Source organism: Cydia pomonella, chromosome 9 (genome assembly GCF_033807575.1).
Source record: "Cydia pomonella isolate Wapato2018A chromosome 9, ilCydPomo1, whole genome shotgun sequence".
Classification (NCBI taxonomy): domain Eukaryota; kingdom Metazoa; phylum Arthropoda; class Insecta; order Lepidoptera; family Tortricidae; genus Cydia; species Cydia pomonella.
Window position 1 is genome coordinate 1,449,812 of NC_084711.1, and position 14,135 is coordinate 1,463,946.

Here is a 14,135-nt window from a genome sequence, read left to right on the forward strand (position 1 = left end):
AGTAAATATCTGGGCGTTATACAGGCTGTCTATTTAGTCACCTGCAATAATTTACGGGGTGAATATATAGATCATACTGAGCAACTTTTACTATGGGACCAACCCCGAAATCGCAAAAAGGCTGTTTCATATATTTTGGCTGTCTGACCTAGACATTTTCTATGGGAGAGAAATTCTTTTTCGCGATTTCGGGGTGGATTTATAGACCGTGTTTTTTGATTTCTATTAATTTCAAGGGTGCATTCCTGAGCTTAAATTAAGTAACTTTCTCAAGGACTATTTACTCTATCCTGGTAAGGGCATTTATTTGTTTGTTTATCACAAATATTTCTTCCCGAGCTATGTACAATCGCCATCAGATATATTGGAGTGGCCGAAGTGCTCACAAATATCTGAGCACGCACTCTAACGCCTTGACAATATAGGTGTGTTCAGATATTTGTGAGCACATTGGCCGCTCCGTTATATCTGATGGCGACTGTTACTTATGTAAGTATTACATACGAAACAGATTACTGTATATATGTCATTATATGAATAAATATTAAAATAAACAAATATTATAGGGACATTCTTACAAAAAATGACTAAGTCCCACGGCAAGCCAAGAAGGTTTGTGTTGGTGGTACTCAGACAAGGATAAATATAATATACAAATACTAAATACATAGAATATCGCATTTCTACTCTGATTCTACTTACTAGTATATTAAAGGAATGACCTAAAAAGATTTACGGCGCTGCGAATTAGGTCAAGTTTTATTGAAGTAAAACCACGGGCATACCTTACTTCATATTCCGAAGTGAACTATAGTAGTTCAAGAAACGTAATCAATAGGGTTGTTTCCAATTTTTTGAAACGCTTGTATTACGTTCTATATTAGCTAAAAAGTTGCCCTAAAATTCAACTTTTATACTAAAAACGGTTTTAAATATGTTAAATTTACAAAATATATTTTGACAGATGCTTTTGCGCCCAAAACGCTCTTTGAAAATTGTGTGACGTCACAGTTTACGGTTTGACACATAAGTACATACGCACGTAGAAGATACGAACTGTCAACTGACATTTATCATTTGTTGTTTATCGCCTAACTGTCAAGAGTGTCAATCCGAGAGTTGTGACGTCATCAGAATCTTCAAAGACGTTTCGAGTTTGGTCACGTGACGTGTGCCAAAAGATATTTTAAATTCAATATTTACAAAAATATGGTCATTACAGGTCCCCTCAAAGTAGTTTAACATGTTCTTATAATCCAAAAGAATTTATTGGGATACAATTCTGCCCTAAGATTTGTAGATGGAAACAGCCCTATTAGGCGTGTACTGAAAGAGCTCACGGTCAAGATGACGATGTAGATAACGAGTTTTTAGGTGTTCGTAGAAATGATCGAATCAGAATGAACCGAGTATCAACTACAGAGAAACGGAACTACGCTCCAGAACTCGAGTTGTAGATGTAGGCGTCAAAACCGCCAAGCTCAAGTGGGCCCGGGCTGGACATGTCTGCCGCATGCACCCGGAAAGGTGGGCCAGAATGGTTACTGAGTGGGAGCCACGGAACATCATAGACGGTGCAGGACGAGGTGCAGGCGAAAAGGAGATGGCGGGGCGGCTTGGACGCATTCTATCCAAAATGGTGGGAAAATGCCGACGACAGGGTCGAGTGGAGAAAACGAGGGGACTGAGGGGGGGCCTTTGCCCAGCAGTGGGACACTATCAACAAAAAAAAAACGAGTTTTTAATGGTATCAGTCGATCCAGTTTGTTTTGAGGATTAAATGGGACTCATTGCATTAAATCAATAAAAACCGAAAAATTTATAATGGTTAATTGTCAATTGCAATTAACGTTCAGCTAACACTGACTGTACGTGATCGTGACGTCACGATCACTATCACGAAGCTGTCTTGAAGTGTGGAAAACAAGAAAATTGCTATTTTGTGGGTGTACAAAGTGAGTTCCAATAGAAATTGAAAATATTCTAAACAAACGCGACAGATTTTGTTAGCATTTGACATATAACCTAAAAGCTATACGATAGTTGTTTTCATTTAAATATTAATTACTAACGTATAATTTAACTAGTAATTGGGATAAATAAAAGGTTTAAGTATATAGGTACAATGCTGATAAAATCATGGTTGTCCACAAAAAGTGTGAGATTATGGAGAAATACAGGTAAATTGGTTTGTTTACATTATTTGTAATTTCTATTGAACCTTATTAAACTTTATAATTATGTAGTTGACGTACATTTTTTTAAAAATAAAATGTATGGTACAATATTGTAAATCGAATGGCACAATTTTTCTCATTTCAATTTTTTTTAGAATTGCTTTATAACAACAATTTCGAAAATAACATAACATAATATAAGTTTTCTACGATATGAAATTCCACAAAATGTTTGTCTACAAATGGAAGGAAACCTTTATCCATATGCAAATAGGGCCACTGCAATACTACTATAAGCCGTACCTACTATGATTCCATCAGCGTACGATCGTAACAGAATTTGAAGCCAGTCGCAATCGAGTTTGCGACCGAGAGTTTCCCATCCCTGCACATGCTACACAGCTCGATGTACCGACTCGCCGATTATTTCGCGTTCACTGTTATAAAAAGGTTGACGATATGTGCTACGGGAAAGTTAGAGTTTTACCCTGTAATTTATGCTTTGACGGATATAACAGGGGTCGGAAACCGTTGGTACTAAGTTAAAGTTTTGAGGGAAGTAGGTTTGGCGAGGGGGTAAAATTGGACTTGGAATTTTCCACTTATTTTCACGATAGCTACAAAAAATTAATTTGCTTCTGAGTTTTATGTTAATAGTAGATGTTTTATACAATATATGGGTCTCTTGTATTCTCTTAAAAGTCATCATTCTATTCGTTAAAGCTGATTGTTTTTACTACACAATAAAACTAGTCGCTCTGAGAGCTATACATAGATCTCGCGAACCCACATGGCCTCGCCCACACACTCGTAAGAGCCTTATTAGATGAAAATAAATTATTGATTATCTTCAAAATGGAGTTAAGAGGGGGCGAGAACCCAGGAAATGAGAAAAAATAAAAGATATGGCGCGCCGCGCGATTCTTGCCACAGAATATTTGGCGGTTTTACTATTTTACCTTAATAACTCTGAAAATAAATAAATAAATAAATATTATAGGACATTATAACATAAATTGACTAAGTCCCACAGTAAGCCCAATAAAACTTGTGTTAATAGCAACAGGCGAATCAATGTACGAAAATCTATTTGCAAAGCGTCTCTGCTTTAGTCAAATCTCTCGGCTACATCACTAGCTATTATGTATTAAAATAAAATAATATTGTTACGGTATGCAGGGTAATGATATACAATTAAAAATTAATGAAAATTTCACATGCTTTCGTGTTTTTTTCTATCGCGGCAACTTTAACGTTTTAAAGTTTTGCTTAGAGTCTGAGCTCGCAAATAGTCTAGTTTCCGAATGAAGTTTTTTCATGGCATTTCTCTCTGATTAAAACGCCTCAAAATTCAATATAACTAGGCACAGTTCGACGACCGGTTTGGCCTAGTGGGTAGTGACCCTGTCTATGAAGCTGATGGTCCCGGGTTCAAATCCTGGTAAGGGCATCTATTTGTGTGATGAGCATGGATATTTGTTCCTGAGTCATGGGTGTTTTCTATGTATTTAAGTATTTATAAATATTTATATATTATATATATCGTTGCCTAAGTACCCTCAACACAAGCCTTATTGAGCTTACTGTGGGACTTAGTCAATTTGTGTAATAATGTCCTATAATATTTATTTATTATTATTTATTTATTACAGTTTCGCTTTAGCCCCCTCTTTATCTGAATACCTGTCTCTGAGAAATTAACTTAATTTACGCTCAGGAATGCACCCTTACAATTAACGGGGTTAAAAAACACGGTGTATAATAAAATTATACGGAATTAATGTGAAACTCCAATTTTTATTAAAACAAAGTTAATTAATGATTCATGTTAATGCGGCGTTTGTTAGGGATTCGGTGTGCGCTGCTAATTATGAAAGTGTAAGACCGAGCGGAATTAGGCATTGAAAGTGATGAGAAGGTAACGTTTTATTTACGATTTTTTTGGCTGTTTACCATAGTTTAAGTTATGTCCTTGATTTGTATGGCGTGTTCTTTTTCATATTTTTGAGCAATAAATAGTGTCTGTATTGTATTGTTGTTCTCGTTACTTTTCGATACATTTGGAATAACTCGTAGGTTAGAAAAGCTACTTACTGCCACAAAATTACGCATTTTTACAATCAGTTTTCATGTTAATAGCTTTTGTCAAAAATATTTATAATGGTGCCTTTTAAACCTATGTTTGTGTTTTTAGGGTTCCGTACCCAAAGGGTCAAACGGGAACGGGACCCAATCACTGAGACTCCGCTGTCCGTCCGTCCGTCCATCTGTCACCATCAGGCTGTATCTCATGAACCGTGATAGTTAGCCAGTTGAAATTTCTACAGATTATGTATTTCTGTTCTGTCTGCTATAACAACAAATACTAAAAACAGAATAAAATAAATATTTCCTTTCAATCTCGAGGTTCTCATCCAATCACCGAAGTTAAGCAACCTCGGGCGGGGTCAGTACTTGGATGGGTGACCGTTTTTATAGATAATGGTACGGAACCCTTCCTGTGCGACTCCGACTCGCTCTTGGCCGGTTTTTTTTCTATAGGTCGAAAGTTGTTTAATTAGGTTTAATAATGAGTTATTCTGTGCTGCAAAATTACGCATTTCTATAAGCAGTTTTCATGTTCATAGCTTTTGTGAAAAAATAAATGTTTAATGGTGTGTTTTACCTATGTTCTCGATTTTTTTTTCTATAGAGCCGAAGTTTTTTAATCAGGTATGGAATTAAGTTACTAGAGAAAGGCCTCAAGATTACTATGTATATTGTTTACCTACCGTATTATGATCTACATAAAACGCTATGATTTTTCAAAAACTCTGCTGGCTGACCACACTCCACCTTAACATGTCGCTGGGCTATAACCGCTTAAATCGAAGTTCGATGATTGCGGGCATTTTTCTCTGCCACTCTAATTATGTCATAGTGAGAGTAAAAGAGAAAGACCCCCGCAATTTGCGAATTTCAGTTTTCGTGGTAGGCCCCCTGCACGCCTCGCTCTAGCATCCGCGCACAGGCTAATTCGAACGTATATTGACATCAGAATGACATTTGAATCATGTCATTACGTCATCGTGCATCTCGCCCACACCAACACATGTGCGAAATGCACGATGTCTAAATAACATGCTTCAAATATCATTCATGTTATTGTACGTTTGAATTGGCTTGTTAGGACGTATGTTATTTAGATCATATCGCTTATTTTGTCTATAATCATTCTAATAAAAGTAATTATGTCATTCGCAAATCGCTTATGGCTCACGACGAACAAGGAAAAAGGAAGCCGAACTTATAATTAGTGACGTACGGACAGACGTCCCAATTATACACGGGGCGGAACAGGCTGCGGGGCCCGGATTATTCCTGATACGGGGAAAGAATAGTAACGAAGTGGACTTTGTTTACAAATGGGAATAAATCGGAGGGTACTGTCGGGGTTTGGATGCGTAGGTAACATTAAATGCGTATCTTCTCTTCTTCCTCGCGTTGTCCCGGCATTTTGCCACGGCTCATGGGAGCCTGGGGTCCGCTTGACAACTAATCCCAAAATTTGACGTAGGCACTAGTTTTTACGAAAGCGACTGCCATCTGACCTTCCAACCCAGAGGGGTAAACTAGGCCTTGTTGGGATTAGTCCGGTTTCCTCACGATGTTTTCCTTCACCGAAAAGCGACTGGTAAATATCAAATGATATTTCGTACGTAAGTTCCGAAAAACTCATTGGTACGAGCCAGGGTTTGAACCCGCGACCTCCGGATTGCAAGTCGCACGCTCTTACCGCTAGGCCACCAGCGCTTTTTAACATTAAATGCGTATATTTTCTATTTAAATTCTACTTTTTACTTATATTTAGCTTCCTTAACATTGCACATACACATAAACATACGTCTGCACCTATCAGTTTAATGGAAGTTGTAACATGTCGCATCAAACAATGCACATCAATCGTACGGAACTTCGTTAACGAGACGTTTGAAGGAATAAATTGAATAACACGGGCCTCCACCGGCACTCAAACTATTAAAAAGTAAAAACTCGCTTTTTGTAACTAAACTTTAGCGGGACGGAGGACACGCTAAAATGGGCTTTAGGTTAAAAGAGTAAAGTATAAATTTCTAAAGCGGTACTCTAAAAAAGGTTAAGTCTAAGTTAAATAATAGAAAGAAAAAATCTCGAACATATAAATTTTATTTGTTTCAAGATCTTTTCGAATTTCAATATAAGGAAACTCGAAATATGAAATATATATATATCAGTTGAGTTGAGTTTTTTCGCAGTTTGGCGAAGTTTTTTAGTAGTTGTGTTTTGTTTATTAGCAATTTAAAAAAAAACATTTGATACTTTTTTCAAAAAAAAATGTATTATCTTTGTTTTAATTATGCCAATTCAGTGGTTATCCAGATCAATATCATAGACTTGAAACACTTTATTCCTCTGTCCTCATTATCATAATTATGCGCTTATAATTCTCTGTACCCATTTATTAGAAAATAAATCTCACTTCATGAAAATCAACACTTAACTAAACGCTGACGCAAATATTCAAGAAATCTTCTTAATAGGCTGTCCAGCGTTGTAAATATTTGTATATCTTATACTAATTAGTTAACCTATAACTCTTAAAAGTTACAAAATTAAAATTAGTACATTACGATACAAGTGCGAAAAATAGGAAATTCGAAACGAGTGGCGATAAATTAAAACACGACCGAAGGGAGTGTTTTAAATCGACACGAGTTGCGAAATTGCCTATTGGCACATGTATCGTACAACGTTTTACAGTACATATGGCCCTTTAAATGTGCGACACAGTAACGTAATAGGCTAATTTTCGCACTAGTGCTATAAAGTAGCACCATATGTACTGTAATATATTTTATTTCTACCGTATCGTATCGCATCCAATCATCCGGACACCCGACGTTTCCAGAAGCTTTTGATGAAAAATATTTCGAATCGTAAATAGGAAAATTTCACAATTAAATATTTCATACCGTCCGGTATCCGAGAAACAAAAGCCGTGACCAGATTCAGACGAGTGAAAAGGCGGGGAGGCCGATTGTGTATTCTGTTTTATCAAGTTGATATGGTTTTCATCTCATTTTGATACGTCCGTGGGTCATGTCATCACGTACACGTTTGCGTTAAGTCTCATTTAGTATGGGATTTAGAAACAGCGCGCCAAGCGGAACGTTTTGGAAACTCAAAATCCCATACAAAATGAGACTTAACGCAAACGCGTATGTCACGTTACGCCATCGAATAAATTTACACTAGGGGTACAGATCTCTCTCGCGCACCAATACGTGCGAGTGAAATGCCTTATACGGCAACTCCGGATTGCATTTCGGCAGTGCGTGAACTGCTAACGCTGATTGGTGCTCACGGTCAAGGTCATATCAAAATAAGATTGAAACCATATCAATTTGTAAAAACAGAATCAGTTCCGTGATGAGTAAGGTTCTGGATGATTAAATACATCCATTGGCGTTCATATTAAGAACTACAGTGCTGTCAGAATATTGATTTATCATATATAGACCGGAATCAAATTAATTCATTAAGTTTTTTGATTACGCTTATTGCGGAAAATTTTCGAAAGATTTGACTGATTAAGTGTGGCTGTTTATAAAAATAATAACCTAATAAGTAAACCCAAAATAACCAGTTTGTATCTTCGTACAAATACCTATACATACCATGAAACAGTATTTCTCGATCAATAGCAATATTTACTTGTGCTTCGAGCGAGGAAACTACCGAATTTCTTGTCCTCGGTGACATCGATCAGTCGTTTGGTAACATTTAGGAATCTACAGTTGTTAAAATAATAGACGATCATTGTCCAATGTCAGTCACTGCTAGGTAAATATTGCATTACCCCTTTCTCTTTTGTTATTGTGTATGCCCGCTGGGGCACTTGGTCTGGTCGATGTATGGGAGGATGGAGGTGCAAAATATCTGGTTGACATATACAAGGTTATCACCGCAAGGAGTGCCCTGATCAAGACTAATATGGATAGTCAGACATGTTTGCTCTGTAAGATGAGACTTACCCCTTTCCCGGAGCATTCGTTGTTGTTATGCCCGCTGGGGCATTTGGTGTGGTCGATGTACGGGAAGATGGAGGTGCAAGTCTGGTTGACGCAGACGAGGTTGTCGCCGCACGGGGTGCCGTCGCTCACCAGACCCAGCGGGCTGATTTCAGGATGGTCGGGGAGGCCGGTCGTGGCTCTGAAAGTTTGGTTTAAGAGTTGCATTGGTTGATATTGCACGAAATTGAATTTATGTGAATTACCTTGGTAATATTAATATAATCATATAATATATTAATATACATTTTTGGAAATTTAAAAATATTTTCACACATAGAAGAACCGTAAAATGTGCTTACGTTGCTTCAAAATGTGCTCTAAAATTCGATATTTCATTTATTCGCTCGTGCTACTCGCCACACCCGGTATATGCCAATTTAAAGATCACTACTATCATGTTGTAACCCTTAAATAAGGTTGTGATACAGTTTTCATAATATAAACTATTGGGGTACAACTACCCAGTAGGAAGCAAATGTGCATAACATTTTACGGTACCTATTTCACAATTTAGTCCAACACAACACACCAAAATTGTAATGAATGAATTTTGGTGTGTTGTGTTGGACTAAATTTTAGTTCGTGTAGCTACCGTTGTCGCTTGTTGCGTATGCAGCTGTAATGTTCAGCCAAGGTATGGTTGGACCGGACCGATACAGTGTTATGTTTACGATGCTTGATATAAAAATAATTTAGTCGTTATCTTTTATCTATTTTTCAATTTGTTCACTCTATATTATTTTATGTCTTTTTCCTTCTTGTCTGTTACCTTTCGTCATTTTTCTCACTTGATGGTCTCATCGGAAAATCAGCGCTGGAAGCCACCAGCAACATGCTGAGATGAGGCCATTTCGTGGCACTTTATACTTCCTTTTTTTTTGTTATGTCATGTAATTTAATGTGTCTTGTTTGTGTCTACGAATAAAAATTATTCTATTCTAAAATTATTCTATTCTTCTATTCAAAATGCCATTCAGCGTACGCCATTTCCATTAAACACAAAGATAATTTTCAGGGCAACCAGGTAAAGTAACAGAAAAGTATTTTACTTAAATGTATATAATCTTAACTAGATGGACGCATCCGGCTTTAATTTTCACGCGTTAGGGTTTACTATACCTTGGACATTTCATACCGTTACTCAATAGTTACTCATAACGGTTGCCAATACAACCAAATTAGCTTGAACCTTAGATGAATCAACAAAGCAAAGCTTTAATTGGTACATATAGTAATAATAGGTACTCACTTGCACTCATATTCGGTTCCTTTGATGGTAATAACAGTTCTGGTGTAGTACTCGTCCATGCCTTGCACGACCGGATACCGATTGCCTAGTTGGCACTGCAGTGAACCACATTTGACGTTCCTATGTAGAAAAACGACAAGTTATTAGCCAGTTTTTTACTTTAGGTAGGTACAATAGGGTTATAAAGTGCATAGACAACTTATGTATGATTGTTCATGCAAAATTAAATCTGATGGTACATGAGTATAAAGTAGAATTACAGCTGTTTACATGGAAGTTTTTGACAATAAAACCCTTTTTGATACAAGCTAATTATCGCTGACTGAACTTTTCTTTCGACAGGCAACTATTACTCATCACGAAAATTATAATGAACCTGAATACAATAAAACACAAAACTTAATTAGGTTGCGTTGTTATATCTTAAAGTTTTTGGGTCTGGCCCTTCTGGAGAGGTCCTGACCACCTCCTGGGTCTATAATCAGATCAGTGTGGAGTAATTACCGCTGAACATGAAAGAGTTATGTTTCGATTCGAAAAAAAAATGGTTCTTCGCCTATTCTTTAAAAAAATTATATAACTTTAGTAAATACAGACTTATCAGCAAATGTCCGCAGAATCACCAATGATAATCAATTAACTTACTCCATCTCACACTTGATGTATCCATTGCTGTCCTTCCCGCAGTGCCCCGTCACGGCGCCCTTGGAGTTGAACTGCTCGAAGCACTCCTTGTCGGCGCCCGTGGTGCCCGGGCCCCAGATGTTGGCGCATTGCGTGGACAGGGTGGGGCAGGTGCCCGCGAAGCAGTAGCCCTTGCCTGGGTAAGTTGTTAGGTTAGTTAACTGAAGGGAGTAAACAATTATTAGAATTTTAGATTTCTTTCGTCATCAACATTATCGAGACAGTGAGGCCAATTCAAACTTACATTAATAGTGGATTGTGTCATAAGGGAGCAAAATTACATTTTTACGGCGAGGGCTTACTTTGAATATAAAGGAATCCCGAGAGTAGCGAGGGATTATAATAATTATAGAATCCTGAGAGTAGTGAGGGATTCAAGTGTGTTACGCCCCAGATGGATATAATTTTGCTTCCATGTGACAAATACTGCTGTTCACATCACCTATTGAGCAAATTATTATGTTTCAAAATAATATTAAACTTAAAAAAAATTATGCAAAAAGATATCAAATTAGTGTTAACAGGGACGAAAAAGCTCTTTTCAAAGTAGGTGCAATGTGAACAAAAAATATATATTTGATTCATGTCTTTTTGTTTTCATGCTCCCGTGCGTCTGACAAAGTGTATCTTCGAATTGGCGTCAGTATTAAAAACAAATGCCTCCATATATAGTACGAAAACAATGTGTCCAATGTGATAATATTTAGTAGTGCATAAAGAGCTAAGAGGTATTCATAAGTAAATACTATATAGTGTTATTGATGAAATGAAGTTCATAAGTAGATACTATATAACGTTTTTGATCTCCTATTGGTTTTCGGGTATTTAGCACAGGATGCATAACGAGCTAACTTTTTTTAAAAAAGCAGCTCCTGAATTAAAAAAAGTTAGCGAGTTAAGAGTCAAGAGGAAAGGGGACGACGTTTCTCCATACATTTTCCTCTCTGATTATTGACATGGAAAATATTTTTATAAAATTAGATGTTCATAAAATATAGCTATGATGATTTTGATTTTTTAGATTTTTGATTATCATAAGAGTTAGGAGCGAATAACAAATTCCATACAGATTATTAAAATATGTATGGAATCTAATACTAACTCTTTATATTAATAAAAATATATCTAACTAAGGGGCATAGCTATGGCCGATTTTCTATTATGTGAATACCCAGTGAGGAAAATAGGGACTACCTTTGTATGAAGACGCGGTCGTCCACTATCGTCTCTTTCTGTAATTTTACTAACTACTTTCATCCCGATTCGAAGAATGAGATAGAATAACGATAAGTTCTGGTTTAGAATCTAAAACTAAACTTTAGATAAGTTCTCATTTAGGTATCGTTTGTATGACGTATAATTGACAGAAGCAGATTAATTCGGGCAACTAATGTCACTTTGACGTTAGAAATACTTATCGTGGATAGATTCTTTTGGGATCACAGCGGAATCGAAATAAACGTCAATTTTGACATGTCGTTTACTTATGGATCTTTCCAAGATCTTAAATGTGTCTTAATCATTCTTCGAATCGGGCCGTTTGTTTAATTAACGTTTACCTTCTTCGCATAGTTCTCCATTCTTCCTGTACGCATCAGGGGGACATACACCAGTCAGGCCCGTGCACGTTTCTTCCAGATCACACTCGTTGGCGGCATCACGGCATGTCACACCGCGTGGTTTCAACTGTAAAAAAAAAGTTAATATTGAATTACTAAAGAATAGTTAACAGTAATACAATATACGTATAATTAAAGCCGGGATGTTTGAATGAAAAACGCTCGCACCAACTTAGGATTTATATTGAAACTGAAGTCGTTTCTAATCCGGAAGGCCTATTATTCCGTAGCTGAATTCTTGGATGAATAGTCTATTTATCTATTATTTTTAATTATTATTTATAATGACATGTTTTGTATTTTTATTGTTGTAGCATCTTCCTTTGTACTAATGTAATTATGTTTGACATCTTGCACCTATGTACCTAATAAAAATGTAACACTGACAATGTATAATTAATACAAATAAACGCATATGAATATGAATAAATAAAATGTGAAAAGCCTCCTTATTTTTTGTTAAAAGTTGTGTTAACTTAGCAACTTTTACTATGTGGCCACCACTCAAAAAAGCATTCCGGAAAATTATATTTTTTCTATGACACAGCTGATTTTGGGGCTGACTCCATAATAAAAGTCGTTCAGTATCATATTCAATATATATTCACCCGTCAGAATATGGTAGGTAAGACTTGAAAAAATAACCCTATGTTTAATTCTTGTCTCGAGAAGCTGGTAAAATGACCTTATTTGTAACTTCAACCGCATTGCAAACGACAATTGACTTTAAACAAAGATATCAAAGCTGAAACTCACTTGGCACTGTTCACAACACTCTCCCGAAGCGCACTGCGCCTCCTTCGTCAGCCTGCAGGTGATGGGGTCGCAGCAGGGGTTGGTCTTTTGGCACTCGTCGATGGCCCCGCAGTCGCACTCTTCACCCTCGTCAAGCCGGCCGTTGCCGCATTGGCGGTGGACGATTAGCTGGTGAAAGAGAAAACAAAATATTTTTGATAATTCGTCTCTTTCTTTTACGAATCTCTGTCTGAAAAGTCGTACATTAGTGGCCACGGGTAATAACAGATAATCTATCTTGTTGATAAAATCAACAGCAGACCAGAAAGCTCCCATTCTCTTTGATCATTGACGATAAGTAAAGCACCAAGGGAGTTCCGTAAATTGAAAACATATTTAGTTTCGAATTCATATCCCTGAAATGTGTGTTTCGGTTTTATTTACACAGCCTGGTAGATTAAAAGTGCTTGGTAACGTTATTTTGTTTTTACATTATTTTCAGCCTTTTTTCAATAAAATAGGGCAATCGCCTCCAACCTTGACCCGAAATATTCCAATGGAAATGGAGAAAAATAAAGCCTCACCAACCGACACAATCATCTCTCGATAAATATGTAAACCTGCCAAATCGAAGCCTGAGTGGGGGCGAAGCATTATCATCGGGCGATATGTAAATTTATTCCAATAAACCACCCGGACGCGCGCTCCTGTTATTATATATTCGCAAACGAAGAGATAATTCTGTACGCCCAGTCTGTATTACCATAACTTTTATTAAAGGAGTGGGCCGCAAGGAGCGCTCAGCGACAAACAATGCCGGCGTACTGATTAATTTTCGTCGTGGAAATTCTGTTTTGCATTTGAACTATGCCGTAATGTTCGAATGGGAACATCGAACTTCGTTTCGTGCAGGTGACAACTCGATTCTCAGCGCGCCTGAACGGAATAAATAAAACAGACACGATTTTATTCGACGTCGTACAATAGGAACTTTGCTGGACAACTCAACTTTCCGGTTGGCCACTTGCCTTAGAATAGGAGCATCAACAAACATGCCTCACCGATGCCAATGCGGCGTCATGGTAGACAACCTAGGCCACCACGGCCTCTCTTGCAGCCGAAGTGCTGGGAGGATACCTCGGCACGCCAGCATCAATGACGTCATTCGTAGGGCCTTTGTTAGTGCCAAGGTGCCGGCGGTCCTCGAGCCCAACGGCCTGGTCAGGGATGATGGTAAGAGGCCTGATGGAATGACGTTGGTGCCTTGGAGTATGGGACGGCCCCTTGTCTGGGATGCTACATGCGTAGATACCCTGGCACCGTCCCATATTCCAGGCACCAAAGCTGACGCTGGTGCGGCCGCATCCTCAGCCGAAAGCCTCAAGCGTCGCAAGTATGTCAACCTCGGCAGTAGTTACATATTTGCGGCGTTTGGGGTTGAAACCCTAGGGCCGTGGGGGCCTAGCGCGCGCCGCCTCTATAAGGAGTTAGCAAAACGCCTTATAGAGGCTTCGGGTGATCAGAGGGCTGGCCTGTACTTCGCCCAGCGGATAAGCATCGCTATCCAGAGGGGCAATGC

The 14,135-nt window shown here is 37.9% G+C and overlaps 1 protein-coding gene across 11 annotated transcripts in view; it reads right to left on the reverse strand.

The window, feature by feature from the left end:
* The window catches only part of LOC133521066 (disintegrin and metalloproteinase domain-containing protein 11), an 813,047-nt gene that overhangs the window by 24,681 nt on the left and 774,231 nt on the right, over positions 1-14,135 (reverse strand). For all 11 annotated transcript variants that reach the window (XM_061855801.1, XM_061855805.1, XM_061855799.1 and 8 more), the window contains 5 exons: positions 12,578-12,745; positions 11,762-11,888; positions 10,164-10,338; positions 9,519-9,638; positions 8,231-8,408 (listed from right to left, as the gene is read on the reverse strand). In XM_061855801.1, coding sequence (XP_061711785.1) covers positions 8,231-8,408; positions 9,519-9,638; positions 10,164-10,338; positions 11,762-11,888; positions 12,578-12,745 — 768 coding nt within the window. The remainder of the gene's footprint in view (positions 1-8,230; positions 8,409-9,518; positions 9,639-10,163; positions 10,339-11,761; positions 11,889-12,577; positions 12,746-14,135) is intronic.